Source organism: Hippocampus guttulatus, chromosome 14 (assembly GCF_054856545.1).
Source record: "Hippocampus guttulatus isolate MCC_2025c chromosome 14, RoL_Hgut_1.0, whole genome shotgun sequence".
Lineage (NCBI taxonomy): Eukaryota > Metazoa > Chordata > Actinopteri > Syngnathiformes > Syngnathidae > Hippocampus > Hippocampus guttulatus.
The window spans coordinates 15,280,968-15,295,185 of NC_141274.1; the positions used below are offsets into that span (position 1 = coordinate 15,280,968).

General features: G+C 43.8%; 1 protein-coding gene across 1 annotated transcript; it reads left to right on the forward strand.

The window, feature by feature from the left end:
* The first annotated feature begins 434 nt into the window (after positions 1 to 434).
* Positions 435 to 11,097, forward strand: slc71a1-2 (solute carrier family 71 member 1-2). Its single transcript, XM_086129756.1, has 12 exons — positions 435 to 698; positions 2,830 to 2,925; positions 3,219 to 3,281; positions 3,842 to 3,969; positions 4,051 to 4,165; positions 4,737 to 4,955; positions 5,232 to 5,345; positions 6,004 to 6,075; positions 6,161 to 6,273; positions 7,161 to 7,258; positions 7,352 to 7,509; positions 7,942 to 11,097. The coding sequence occupies exons 1-12, from the start codon at positions 615 to 617 to the stop codon at positions 8,152 to 8,154; spliced, it is 1,473 nt and encodes a 490-aa protein (XP_085985882.1). The 5' UTR covers positions 435 to 614; the 3' UTR covers positions 8,155 to 11,097.
* The last annotated feature ends 3,121 nt before the right edge of the window (positions 11,098 to 14,218 follow it).

The following is a 14,218-nucleotide window of genomic DNA, read 5'->3' on the forward strand; positions in this document are numbered from 1 at the left end:
GTAAATCCCACAAATATATAAATAAAATACAAAGTTTAAAGATTTGTAATTCTCATTTAAATTGCAGGCATAAAACAGTCTTTGAAAAACAGTTACTTTTGGGTAATACGTGACTTGCCTTTGTCTCCTCTCATCATTGACTGAATTTCCACATTATCGTAATTGTTTTGCTTTATTGTTTTTACGAAACAAATACGCATCTACACTCATAGTAAGGGATGGGGGCGGAGGGTAAACATATTTGCCATTTTTGCCTATTTCCGTAAATTCCGTTGCGTCACGAACCCGCCATGAACTGCTCTGTCCTCTGATTCTGAACCGACTGATTTCTACTCGACCAATCTGAAGCCGGCTCGCCGTGTTGACCAATTGTCGGCCTCGAATGCATGAGTTCAGGGGGTGTGGCCATGTTTGGTTCCGGAAGAGTGCTCGAGGCGAGGTGGTGTCGCTATGGTGGAGTGGAGGAATCATCTCATTCTTTAGCTAGCTGCTATCTGTTTTGTTCTGAGTGTAATGAACGTAGCCATCGGCATCAGCGATCCGCGAGACTTGTTTTGTTATTGAGGCGCCACCACGATGACCCGCTGACCACCGAGGATGGACAGCAGTGAACAATGACGGGGGAGAAAAAGAAGAAGAAGCGGCTCAACCGCAGCATTCTTCTGGCCAAGAAAATTATCATAAAAGATGGAGGGAGTGTGAGTGAAATATTTATTTATTTCCCGAAATGTAAGTCGCTGCCCCAAATTTTGTTTCGCTTTGTTTTTTAAAATATCACCTGTGATTGTAGCCGCGTTTGTGTGTTGAATTTGTGTTAGGGGGTTAATGTTAACCGTTAGGCAGGCACTGTGCAGCCACGGCTAGGCAGCTAATGGTTAGCTCGTGGGCCTAGCGATGTATGTTGGCCGTTGGTTTCACACGTCAACTCGGCTCTTGTCGGGACTTTCCCAACCTTAAACCGAAGCAAACCATTCGCTCACGTACGCTCGCTCTCGGTACTCCCTCCCCCCTAAAGCGAGCAATCCTCCGCTGGTAATGTCTAGCTCGCCCAAATTTGACCACCGGCGAGAGTGATGGGAAACGCTAATCTAAGCTAGTTAGCTGACGTCAAGTTCCGCGACTCGTCGTGGCCGATTTGTATCTACCGCTTTGAATATTCAGATGAAATTTGTAACCTATGAATTACTAAATAAAAACATTATAGACAAGGCGTCACACTCATGGCACAACGGAGCTCACCGTTTTTACCTGTTTGCTTAGTTAGCACATCGTCTGTCAAAACACATATGCTACTTTGACCGACCGGTACATTACCCACCAATAGTTGACGGCGTGAGTTAACTGGTGATGTGTACATAGTTATATAAACGTTCAAAACAAGGCGGCTTCACATCTATAGCGTATTTCGTACACCAGGTAACTCAATGTGCTTAACATCATTAAATGTACATTTTAAAAATCATTTACAAAGAAAAGTTACAAGACATAACAGCAAGAGTACATACATAAAAGTATCTTACTAAAACGACGAAAAACGAACCTACAGCGCAAGAACAAGTTATGGAAAAAATTGATTTTAAAAAATGCTTTAAAAGACCCGAATCATGGGTATTGGGCGCAGCATAGTTTTTAACCTCGAGTTAAAAGCATCTACACTTGGGATTGATTTACCTTTAAAAACATGTTGGAGTGCAATTGTCGCCAAGTCATGAATCATTTCAATAGAAGTTATGAAGAACAGGTTTAGCTTGAGCATTGCTTCTGAAAATGTGTATGTCATAGTTAAAACAACTCAACCCAATTCATATAGCACTTGAACAATAACCACGGCTGTAACAAAGTGTTGTAATTAAAACCGGTATTAGTTCGATCATCGATGACTAAATAAAATGATATTTTCCAATTCTTTACAAGACCTCGTTTTACGATGGCGTCTCACATACTGGAGTTGTCGAGTTGTTTTGCGAAGCCGATAGAGGAGTAACATTGAAGTCTCCAATGACCAGCCTGTGAGTGGTCCGAATAATATGACATCGAATTTGGGTTTGGATATGAAAGCTTCTTTATCGGGACCTGTGGTGAGCATATAACTGAAAAGATGTGGCTCCATTCCAGTGGGGCCCTCGCTTCCAATAACGGCCATTGTGCCCGCTGTCGAAGCCTCCATTATCACCCGTGCACTCGTGAATAGCAAAGCAGCCTATTATTATTTCATGTGGATGCTGCAACATCCATCGACAGGAGGCTGTCACATTGTGTGCATGGATGGAGGCGTTGTTGTCACATTGGCGATGTGCACACAAGCGAGTTGAATGGCTGCGAGTGTCTTTTAAGTGTATGTTTTGTAATATCGTTCTGTTTGCAAATGGATAAACCCCATCACAAACTGGTCGGGCAAGAGTTTTTTTAAAGCATGTTTTAACTGTAAGGCAAAAGTCCAAAAAGTAGTGAAATAAAACTACTGTCCCACTAATATCTTAGTGCTGTCACTGTCAAATATTTTTGGAATTGATTTCAACACTGCACAATATATATATTTTTTGTTTTTTATTAAAACGGCGACCCCAAAACTTTTTAGTGACCATTCTCATGTAAAGACATATTTTGAAGGACGGACATTGTAGAAACAAAGGATGATAAATATCACTCACCGTTTCCTACATTAGCTTAAACGAGCCCCGTCGTATGCTGTATTGCGGCACAATGCCGTGTCTATGATGAATAAAGTTCTCGTTTGTTGTCCGCGCATTATTGGATTCTGTAATCTGGTGAAGACGCTTCACTTTGCCACCTCCTGTCCGATTTAAAGATCATGTGTTTTCTGTGCAGCCTCAGGGAATCGGTGAGCCCAGCGTCTACCATGCCGTGGTGGTCATCTTCCTGGAGTTTTTTGCGTGGGGTCTCCTCACTACCCCCATGCTCACGGTAAACGCCACCACTGACGTCACTGGACGGCTGCGTGTATTTTCATCTTTTTTAATGCTTTAAACCCATTCTACTTGCACAGGCCTTGAGTTGTTGGCCTGAGAGCCAGATGAAGCAAAGCTAACTATGTGCACACGTAACAACGTGTGGACTCTGAACTGTGCCGCCATTGATTTGAACTCCACTTTCCCCTCCACCTTTCCTCTTTGCGTCCTTCATATGTCTCGTGATTGTATTTGCGCAGCACAACAATCTCCAGCATTACACCGTGTTATCTGCGTATTGTTCTGTAGGTACTGCACCAGACGTTTCCCCACCACACCTTCCTGATGAATGGCCTCATCCATGGCGTCAAGGTAGGAAACGTGCCCAAAAGCCTTATGTAGATTCCACGAGACGAGAGATGCGCACAATGAAAATTTCATATCACCATGATAGTGAGCATAATAATCAGTATTGTCACCATCGCTAAAGTGGCCCAAGTCATCCAAGAACACTTGGGTTGTCTAAAATACTGTGTTTAAAATATATGAGACAAAATATATACCAATAGTATCAGTTAAACATTTTGGAACATAATCCACTAATATTACAGAAAAATATTAGACCATATTAGTGAAAAAATACACAAATAATAGACTCAAAAATGTCCAAGATTAAGATTAAAAATCTGAAAAACGATAGTTGAAAAATACAAACACGTTAGGACTTGTCACAAATTTTAGATGGGTAGATCTTTTTACAGAGAAATTAAATATCTGAAGAAAATCAAGCCACTTCCACAATAAATTTTCAACTGGTATAGACGAATGTGATGAAATGCACAAAAATCTTGCAAAAACTCTCTTGTGTCCATTTGCTTACTATTTCTTCATGCTTCATCTATTTGTTTTTCCATTTTTTCCCCCATCCACAGGGCTTGCTGTCATTTCTCAGCGCCCCCCTCATCGGGGCCTTGTCGGACGTTTGGGGCCGCAAATCCTTCCTGCTGCTCACGGTCTTCTTCACGTGCGCACCCATCCCGCTGATGAAGATCAGCCCATGGTGAGCGAGTGAATGAAAATGTGAGCTGGCACAGCCGGACGCCGATCTTGCTCTGACCCGGATTTTCCCCTCCTTCTCCAGGTGGTACTTTGCTGTCATCTCCATGTCCGGGGTCTTCGCCGTCACTTTCTCTGTCATCTTTGCGTACGTCGCCGACATAACGCAGGAGCACGAGAGGAGCACGGCGTACGGCTTGGTGAGGAAATCCAGTGCGATCCCATTACAACAATCTCCCTTTTGCCCAAGGTGCAAAAGCCAGTCGGTCAACTCCGTCTCAAAAACAGGACACACAAACCTGCCAAACTAAAACTAGTAGCGGCACAAACGGATGGACCTGAATGCACCACACGAGTGTGTTTGATCTTGTTCAAAGGAGATTGTCGGCAAAGTGTGAATATATAAATACCGTTCGTTTTCCTGACTTGACATTGTGTCTTGTTTTGTGAGTGACCTGTGCCTTGAGATTTTTTTTTTAATGTAAATTGGGTAAATTAGCTTGAACGAAACACAAGTATACTAGTACAGTACAAGTTGTTTGTACTGTCCTAGTACCCCCCAGTACAAGTTAGAAGTACCAAAGCAAAGGTGTTTAAGTTGCTAAGTGTCTGGTAAACTATTCAGTCTGTCATTATGAGTGGAAGACTATTGTTTTCTTGAAACCAAGGGACTAAACAAGCAGGTTTCTGCGACCCTAGTTAAGACTATGGCTCACAAACCACTTCGGCCATCAAACGGCAATTTTTTTGCCACGCCCTCTTCCGCATCAGGTGTCAGCCACGTTTGCGGCCAGCCTGGTCACAAGCCCGGCCATCGGTGCCTACCTGTCGGTGGCCTACGGCGACACCCTGGTGGTGATCTTGGCCACGGCCATCGCGCTGCTGGACATCTGCTTCATCCTGGTGGCCGTGCCTGAGTCACTTCCCGAGAAGATGAGGCCGGCGTCGTGGGGTGCGCCCATCTCATGGGAACAGGCTGATCCCTTTGCGGTGAGTCGGCTCCTGCGGCTGTGCTCGTCATTTTTAATACTCAAAAAAAGATTAGCAGACATGGAATAAATGAATAAAACACACGGATGACTCGACGTGGATGTCAACGCAGTTTAACATCGACTGATGATTGGCAAGGAAGCAGATAAAATAATGGATTAGAATGGCTGCCACACACCTCATATTGCCCACAAGACCTTCTGTGACCGTATGTGTGTTTTTTTTTCAGTAGTATTAAAACATGCCTATGCTATTGTTGACGTTATCACCTCGCAGTCTCTGCGCAAAGTGGGCCAGGATTCGACGGTGCTGCTCATCTGCATCACAGTGTTTCTCTCCTACCTCCCTGAGGCGGGCCAGTACTCAAGCTTCTTCCTCTATCTCAGACAGGTAAAACTCTCAATTGATGGCATCATTGGGCGTGATTCTTGATTGTCTCTTAGTAATGCAAATACAGTACCACAGATCAGATGACGCTTATTGTTTTTCGGTTGTTCTAAATTGTATTCCCACCCCTCTTCGAAATAGAAATAATTGTTTTCGTTCACACAGTTGCCATCATGGACCCCCCCAGTTTTTTATTTTTATTTTTACTGTACAGGCAATGTTTTAACATTCTTAGTCGTCATACATACAATATATTTAGTACAGTGGGGATGAGGGATGAGCCCTGTCGTGAATAGCAAAAATCTGTGCATGAATGAAAAGCGCTCCCCCTCCCATGTTTGTTTTTGCGTGTCGACGCGCATCAAGTAGCAACAACACCCTAAAATAGAGAGGATCATAAAACATCAACATGCATCTTGTATGTAGACAATCATGCTCCTGGGTTACTGGGAGTCACATTATGTAAATGATGTCGCGTCAAACCAGTCGATCCAGTCCGAGACACTTGGCATTGAGTGCCTTGCGTGGCGACTGGAAGTGTGACAAATGGTAGCGCTTGTGGGCTGACTGTACAAATAGACAAGTTGAAGCTACTGACTGTTCTTGATGAAGTCAATAAAATACACTCTGAGCTGTAACCTTTTATCCAAACACTGGTCAGGTCATCCGCTTCTCGTCAGAGACGGTGGCCGCCTTCATCGCCGTAGTGGGGATCCTCTCCATATTAGCTCAGGTAATCGGGTTATTCCTATTACTACTAATGAGAGTCAAGTCAGAGGTGTGCTCATTCATGGCTTCTATGCGTGTGTGACATTTAGACTGTAGTGCTGGGCATCCTGATGCGATCCATCGGGAACAAGAATACCATCCTGCTGGGCCTCGGCTTCCAGATCCTCCAGCTGGCCTGGTACGGCTTTGGCTCGCAGCCCTGGTCAGTAAGCGTCAACAGCCATCCTTACATGTTTTTCTGTTTTTCAAAGCTATTCGTTGGGCTCAGATCCAAGAATGTTGCGATGCAGTAGCACCTGACCGAAATTTCGCGCAGTCCGTGGGGTTCGGTGACTACTTTTCGTGAATGGCCAAGAAGCGATTACTGGTTTATTTGACTCGCAGTTATACATTATGGCGATTCATTTCTCCTTTTTAGCGTGGCCCAGCTGGCCTCCACTATGCAATAAATATATAGCGCACACAAAAAAGTCAGGCGATTGTACTGATCCTGTCCACAAACATCAAACGATATGTTTATTGTCAAAATAATTGCCATTGGATAATTTCCCAAGGCACAACTGATCATCTCTCACGGCACACTGATTGCCACGACACAGTTGAGAGTCACTCGTTTTGTGACAATTGTAAGCCATCTCACATAAGAGGGATTGACTGTTAATATGGAAAAAAAAGAAGTAAAAGTCTCTCGTGCCTCCTTCTGTGATTGACTCAATAATAATAGCAAATAGGGTTATATTTTAATTTGTCCCCAAAAAAATGTTCATTTTAAGTCTTGTTTTGAAGCGTCAGCTTCCTATTGTTATTGTAGTTCCACCTTCCGCCACCAGTGGGAGACATTGACTAAGTCAGCAGATGTATTTTTTTCATGAACCCTCGACCAGACGTTTTATCTACCAGAGGCCATTTCAGGTTCTCTATCGGGGGCCATGGTAAATTTATGTTCATAGGTGCTGTTGTTTTGGCGAGCATCAAAGCTCAAATGGCCTCTGCATTTAACCATAGCTCTATGAATTAGCCGTAGTTGTGATTGTGCTGAATGAATTGTTTAGTTAGCTGATGTCATGGTATTATCCTCCTGTGTTGCAGGATGATGTGGGCCGCTGGCGCCGTAGCAGCCATGTCCAGCATCACGTTCCCCGCCATCAGCGCCATTGTGTCCCGGAATGCCGACCCGGACCAACAAGGTGAGCAAGCTCCCCTTTTGTCCGCAAGTCATTCTGCGCGCAACGCAGCAAGCGCTGACCCGCCGCCCACCATTTCCCCTTTTGTCCTTGCAGGCGTGGTCCAGGGCATGATCACGGGGATCCGGGGCCTGTGCAATGGCCTGGGTCCTGCTCTCTATGGCTTTGTCTTTTACCTTTTCCATGTGGAGTTGACCGACACGGACGCCTCCGAGAAAGGCGGCAAACCCAATATGGCTAACCCCACGGATGAGGTGAGTACGACTCTTTGAAGGACCCACGGAAATAGCCGAACCATGGCTTTCTTTTGTGGGTCTACTCATGATGGACACGCCTACCAAAGTTCAAGTTGCTAAGTGAAACTGGCTTTGGGCGCTGAATTTTCCAAATATTCGTGGGGGATGTTACCAAAGAAACATAAGCTACAAAATGCCTCCTTCTAATTAAAGTAGCTGACTTCCGATGTCTTTTCGGGCATTCGACTTGGTTGACACCCCAACCAGACATCGGCTGTGTCCAAATTCATAGGCATGGTCCTCCCAAGACCGCCTGTAAATTTGGACACAGCAGATGTCATTTCTACGGCGACACAAGTTCCAAGGTTGCCACTTAGCGCATTGTAGCGGCACACGCAATCAGTCCCCATGGCTCACGTTCCTGCGGTCTCCCCCAAACCTTCCTTCCAGAGCGCCATCATCCCGGGCCCTCCTTTCCTATTTGGCGCCTGCTCAGTGCTGCTCTCCCTGCTGGTGGCGCTGTTCATCCCCGAGCACACGGGGCCCGGCGCCCGCCCCGGCGCCTACAAGAAGCACAGCAATGGGGCTCAAAGCCACTCGCACAGCCCACAGGGCAGTGGGGCCGAGGGGAAAGAGCCTCTGTTGGACGACAGCAGCGTATAACCTCGGACCACTTTTTGAACTATTGTGAGTGCCGCTGGGTTTTCAATCTGTTACTAACTCGTCACACGCTGCCAGTCTGGAGGGAATACCTAGCAGGGACTCGGGAAAGCAGACCACTGTAGAGACCACATGGATCAGCTCAAAGCTGTCGTCTTCGACTTCTTCGTCTTTGCTGTTCATTAGGGTTGCAAACCGGTGCAAGATTTCTGGTAACTTTCCATGGAAAGTTAAGATGGGGGAATTTTGGAAATGAATAAGCATAAATGTAAATATCAAATTTTTAATTTAAAAAAATACAAATAAAGGCCGTGATTTATTTGGATATGTAGTTTAAAATATTTTATTGCACAATCAAGTCTGCAGGACAGAAGCCTAAACATTGACTTAAATATTATTCACCCCTCCGCCAAATCCGTTCAGAAATGAACTTAAATACACCCCCCCCCAAAGGTCCCGCTCAAAATGCAAATTTAAAAAAAAAGCATCTTCCCTCGAGCGTGTCTCTGAATTTTTGCATAACCCTTTCATGCAGAAGGGGGACCGTTCTCTGGCCTCCCCCGCATATCGGCTAAGATTTTGATATCTGTGACTTTTTGTCTGCTATTTTCACAGCGATGCGCCGTTCTTAGATCGAAATGCAAATTGTAAACGAATTGGGCTTCAGGAAAGAACACTGGGTTCTTCGGAAATGTCGATCAAAACCATTACCCTCACCTCATCGCAAACAAATAACATGGCCGAAAAGTCCTTTTTTATCACACTATCCACAGTTACGGTTTCATGATCTAAAATTGACACATAAACCAGTCTTGCCCACTACACTCACAACATAAGCAAAAAAAAAAATCCTCGTAAAAAGCAGTGTTTAGGATTGTGAAGAATTACGTTTTTTTGTCGTCGTGCGACTGAAACATTTCTGGCCAAGCTGCTGCTTTCACGTGAGGTATCACATCCAAAATATGCTTCTTCTAGTCAGGATTCAGCTCAAATATATCTTCCTCAATTTCATTTAAACTTCCAAATAAGAGCCAACCTTAAATTTGGTCATTTTCCTATAAATTCCCTTTAATTCCCATGGATTGTTTACAATTTTTAAAAATCTGATGGAATTTTACAACTGCACCGTCGCTGTTCATTCCCTCAACAAACACCGACACACAAACACACACTGTACACTTACGGTAGTTGTTTTTCCCATTTTTTTAATTTCACAAATGTTGCCGTCAAGTGACTTAAGATGACTATCTAGAATAAATACAGATGTATATGGATATTACGTAACCTGTATGACGACTGTGGTCTGACAAGGCGCTGTAATCTGATCATATTGCTCCCATCGGAGCCCCCCCCACACAAATCCAATTTCCTGCCTTTCTTCTCGATTTTATTTCCCCCCCGTTTACTGCATTGCCTTGAGTTTGCGCCACGTCCTGTCCTCTGTACCTATTTCCCCCCAATTTTTGTCTTGTGTGTCATGACTTTTTGCCTCCTCCCCACTTCTTGCCATGTTTCCATTTTCCCCAATTTACCCGGTATCTGAAATTACACCCCAATTTAGGCCCCTTTTACTCCACTTTGTTTTGTTCTTGAGCCCAATTCCTGCATGTCTCCATTTTGACCCTGTTCCTCCTAAATTTCTTGCTTTGTCTTTCTATTTCGGCCAACTTCCCGCCTCGTCTCGCACATTTTCCATCATTTCTTGCATTCAACCACCCGAATGTTGGACCTTGTCTCCATTTTGCCCATCGATCATTTTTAGCTTTAATTTTGCCCTTCTTTGTGCCACATTTCATAACCACCCCCTGCTTTTCTTCCTCACTTCCTCCCTCATTTCCCAGTTCCCACCTTGCGTTACCAATTTCAACCACTTCCTTCCTTGTGTCTCCATCACAGGTTATATTTTTAGCGCCTCAAGATTCAAAACATACGAACACACGAGGCGTAAAATGGACAGATAAAATACCATCTGTAAACTCTGAAAAATGGACCCCCGCTATTAAGAGTTTCAGTTCAGCGTGATGTCACTCACAATGTTTAGAAATTTTGATTTGACACAAACTACAATTGCTTCATAATCTACTAGATATCATGATTTACGGCTTCTTTAGCTCCATGAACCTCGATTGTTTTTGTGTCAATGTAAACGCTTCAAGTGCATTTCAAAGTCACTCGCCAAGCATGTTTAACATTTGTGCCAATATTTTTTTTGTTGCTTTTTTTTTTTTAATCTTTTTTTTTCTGCCGTAAGCAAGACATCGTGTTTTTTATCTATATAAATATGTATAGCCTTTCAAAACTTTTTTTGTTGCTTTTTTTTAGGAATGGTATAAAAAATGGGACGTCCATCTCCTTTCACATGACAAGCATTTCACTTTGGTTAATTGTGTTTTATTCTTCATCATCACGGAACGTTTCAAAACGAACTGTGCCATGGTTGGACAACCTGCAGCGTGTGGGCCTCTTTACAGGCCACAGCCAGTGTTTTATGCGGTCCGCCATTATTATTATTAGTATTATTATTATTTTTTTTAAGTTATGTCCAAGAAGGAGATGTTATACACCAATGTATATTTTTTTAGTGATCAAATACTGGACCAAAATGTACATTTGGAGCTACACATTGTAAACTGTCCAGCCTGAGCAGGCTGTATAAAGTGACCTAAAATGACAGCTTTTGGAAGACCACCCCTCAACCTCCCTTATTTTTTTATTTTTCTGACCCTCCCCCCCTCTTCCCCATTTCGGTATGAGTGGGTCTAGTTGCACATTTGAACAAAGTACAACAAAACAGGAAGTGAAAATTCAACCGCCCTCTCCCTCTTTCTCTGTGTGCCTAAAATTAGCCAAGAAAATGAAAAATGGCGACAATTAAGTCAAGGTGGTTATGATGTAAATATGGGAAACTAATGAAGCTATTTATTAAAGGTTTATTGTACAATTCAAGCACTTCAATTTGTTTTTGTACAATGATCAAAGAAAGCATCCATTTGAGCATTTGGGTTTTTTTGGTCATGCTTTTTCTAAAAAGCAATACAATACATACCACTTGTAGTATCCCCTCAAGTGACGGGGTAAGTTCATGGCATTTATTTCGCATCCTGTAGTCATAATGTTCGTTGCTAAGTGTGTTTCCTTCGAATATCTGTCGCAAAAATATGGCAGCAAAACACGGCAGCCTCCTGCAGGGGCCCTCTGAAATATAATTAGCGATTACTTTACCTATAGTAGCATAAAAAGTATGCTACCATAGGTTTACTATTTATTGCACAATCAAGTCTGCAGGACAGAAGCCTAAACATTGACTTAAATATTACTCACCCCTCCGCCAAATCCGTTCAGAAATGAACTTACATACACCCCCCCCCCCCAAAGGTCCCGCTCAAAATGCAATTTCTTTTTTAAAAAAAGCATCTTCCCTCGAGCGTGTCTCTGAATTTTTGCATAACCCTTTCATGCAGAAGGGGGACCGTTTTTTTATCACAAATGTGATTGAATATATTTTTCTGCAGCTTATGGATATTGAGGCTGGGTTTTTGAAGTAATGAAGATTGAGAAATAACCAAAGTTGTACACACTGTCCCTTTAAGCTCGATTTCTCGGAATGTGGAGCGGAGGCCCTCCTCACACACTTCAATGCACTTTTGCGGTCGCAATACTTGACGGTTCAAAGGTGGGGAGGGTCACGTATTGTGACGGAGACTTGCTGTCATAGCATATTTACTGCACAGGCCTCAATTAGGCCGCGGGCGTCCCACGGCTGCAAAAAAAAGCGCGCCTCACCACAAGCATCCATCACGCGCCTTGTATTTTTCCAACGGGCGCCTGGTGGCAGCAGGAAGGAATCTTGCCCCTGCTAGGCGGGAAAGGGAAGCCGGGCCCGGACCTGTTGCGCACTTGTGTTTGACGAAGAGCCCCGGGATGAATCACGCATGAACCTTATTGTTCTCGCAATCGGGAGGGAGTGCGCGAAGCCAAAGTTCCCATGATCTGTGCGCACGCTGCACACGACTTCTGGCCACATGTTGCTGCATTGACGATGAACCCGCAGAAATACGGTGGCGTCCCTGCACCTTTTTTTTTGTGTCCTCTGAGGACAAAGCTATGTAAAAACATAGCTCTCGCCACTGTTTCTTAACCTTTCAGTCCGCTAGTTGAATGCTCATGCAAAGTCGCATCTACATGTTGTGTGCTTTATCCCTTTACCCGATGACGTGAACGTAAATAGTGCAGTAACACGTGCACACAGTCAATGTAACGGTACTCACAGTCATGTTTTCTTTATCCTCTCCAAAGAATGGTTAATATTAGTTGCCGTACTGATAAAGTGAGAGAGAGAGAGAGACACGTCTCAAAGAACGATACGCTATCTGTCTACCAATCTTATACTGCCCCCAGGTGGCCAAGGTGAGCAACCCAGACAGAACAACACGATGACCATTAAATTGCCGCTGTGTGACCAAAACTGTTCAATTCTTTAGATTTAAAAAACATTTTTTAGCATTGATTCTGAATCTGACCTCGTTTTTTGGGTTCTAGACCAGGTTTGCCTCATCACCATCATCATTATCAGCATATAATAAAAACAATATACAGTCAAACCTCGGTTTTCGAATGTCTCTGTTCTCGACCAAATCGGTTTTCGACCAGAAATTTCGAGTTTTTTATGCCTCGGAGGATGACCGAAAATCGGTTCTCGAAAAAACTGCGCGCACTTGACTCCCCTCGCCTTCCTTCCATGAGGAAGTGACGCTTCGGGCAGTAGGCGGGGGACACCCTGAACCGATTGCCAGCCAATCGCAGGCCATAAGTAATAACGCTTGGTAAAATGCATATTGTGCTAATTTTTATACATCAAACTTAAAAACAATGGAAATATTTTTTTAGATGGTGTGCTAAAAAAATGTAAAGACATTTTTCAAATGAGCGTCGAAAATGAATTCGGGGAACATAAAACCGTCTCTGGTTAAAATGTGTGAACCCTCACCCTTGAATTGGAATATTATTTAAATTGCTAATTTGTATTTTATTCGTTGTACTGCCTGATCCGATGTCAACATTTTCCTCCAAATCAGCTCCGGGAATACTTTGTGCTGAGCCACACTAAATTCAGACCGATTTCTGTAAAGATTTTCACAGGACAATCAAAAAAGCGATTGTTGAAAAGCGGAACGCGATTACACCCCCTCTCCCCCCGCAGCTCCATCCGTGATCCCAGACAGGAACATGGAAAACGACATCTCAGCTCTTCTCACTTGGCTGTTTTTGTTATGTTTGCCACCATCAACTTGAGCTGCTAATTTGCCAGCTATAGTGAACGACTTTGAAAATCACGTGTCCGCTTCAGGTCAGGCGAGCTCGTGCGGTATGAGAGGACACGGAGTACCCATGTGAACTTGCTTCCGCGGGCCTCAGATTAGTCTCATTATGGCTTCGGAACTATCGACGTGTTTTTGTGGCTCGCACGCAAACAAATGACTCATGGGCGCACACTAGCCCGATGCGAGCACCTTTGTTTTTGGTTCAAAGGGGATGAGGGTGAGCAGAGTGTTGGTCTTAAACCAAATGTTTTGTTGGTACACCTATTCAAGTTCTAGCCTCTTTTGTTACCATTTATATCATGCGTCTGTTCAATTTGTCATCAGTTTTCAAACTGAGGCCACGTCCGGGGAGGTTGACTACAGCCCCTGAGTGTTGCATTTCGGAATATGCGAAGCTGTAGTTACAGGAACATCAAGCTTTTTGGAGATGGTCCACTCGTATACAGTCGTCTGTACCTTTAACATGCTTGCCTATGATTTTCTTTGTAATCTCTTGACACAACTCTCTCCTTCACTTCCTCTGGTCCATGTTCACTGTGGTTCACAGCATGTTATCAAATAGCACAGCGACTAGTTGCCACCTATTAAATAGGCTGGCTGACTGAATACAAGTTTGAAGACAGCCCAGGTGCTAACTCGATGGCACACCTTGCTTGAATGTGTCCTTATGGTCAAATTCAATCTTTTCTATTTGTACCATTATTTTTGTCCAGTCATGCGTCGTTTTTCCCCCCAAATAATTCCAT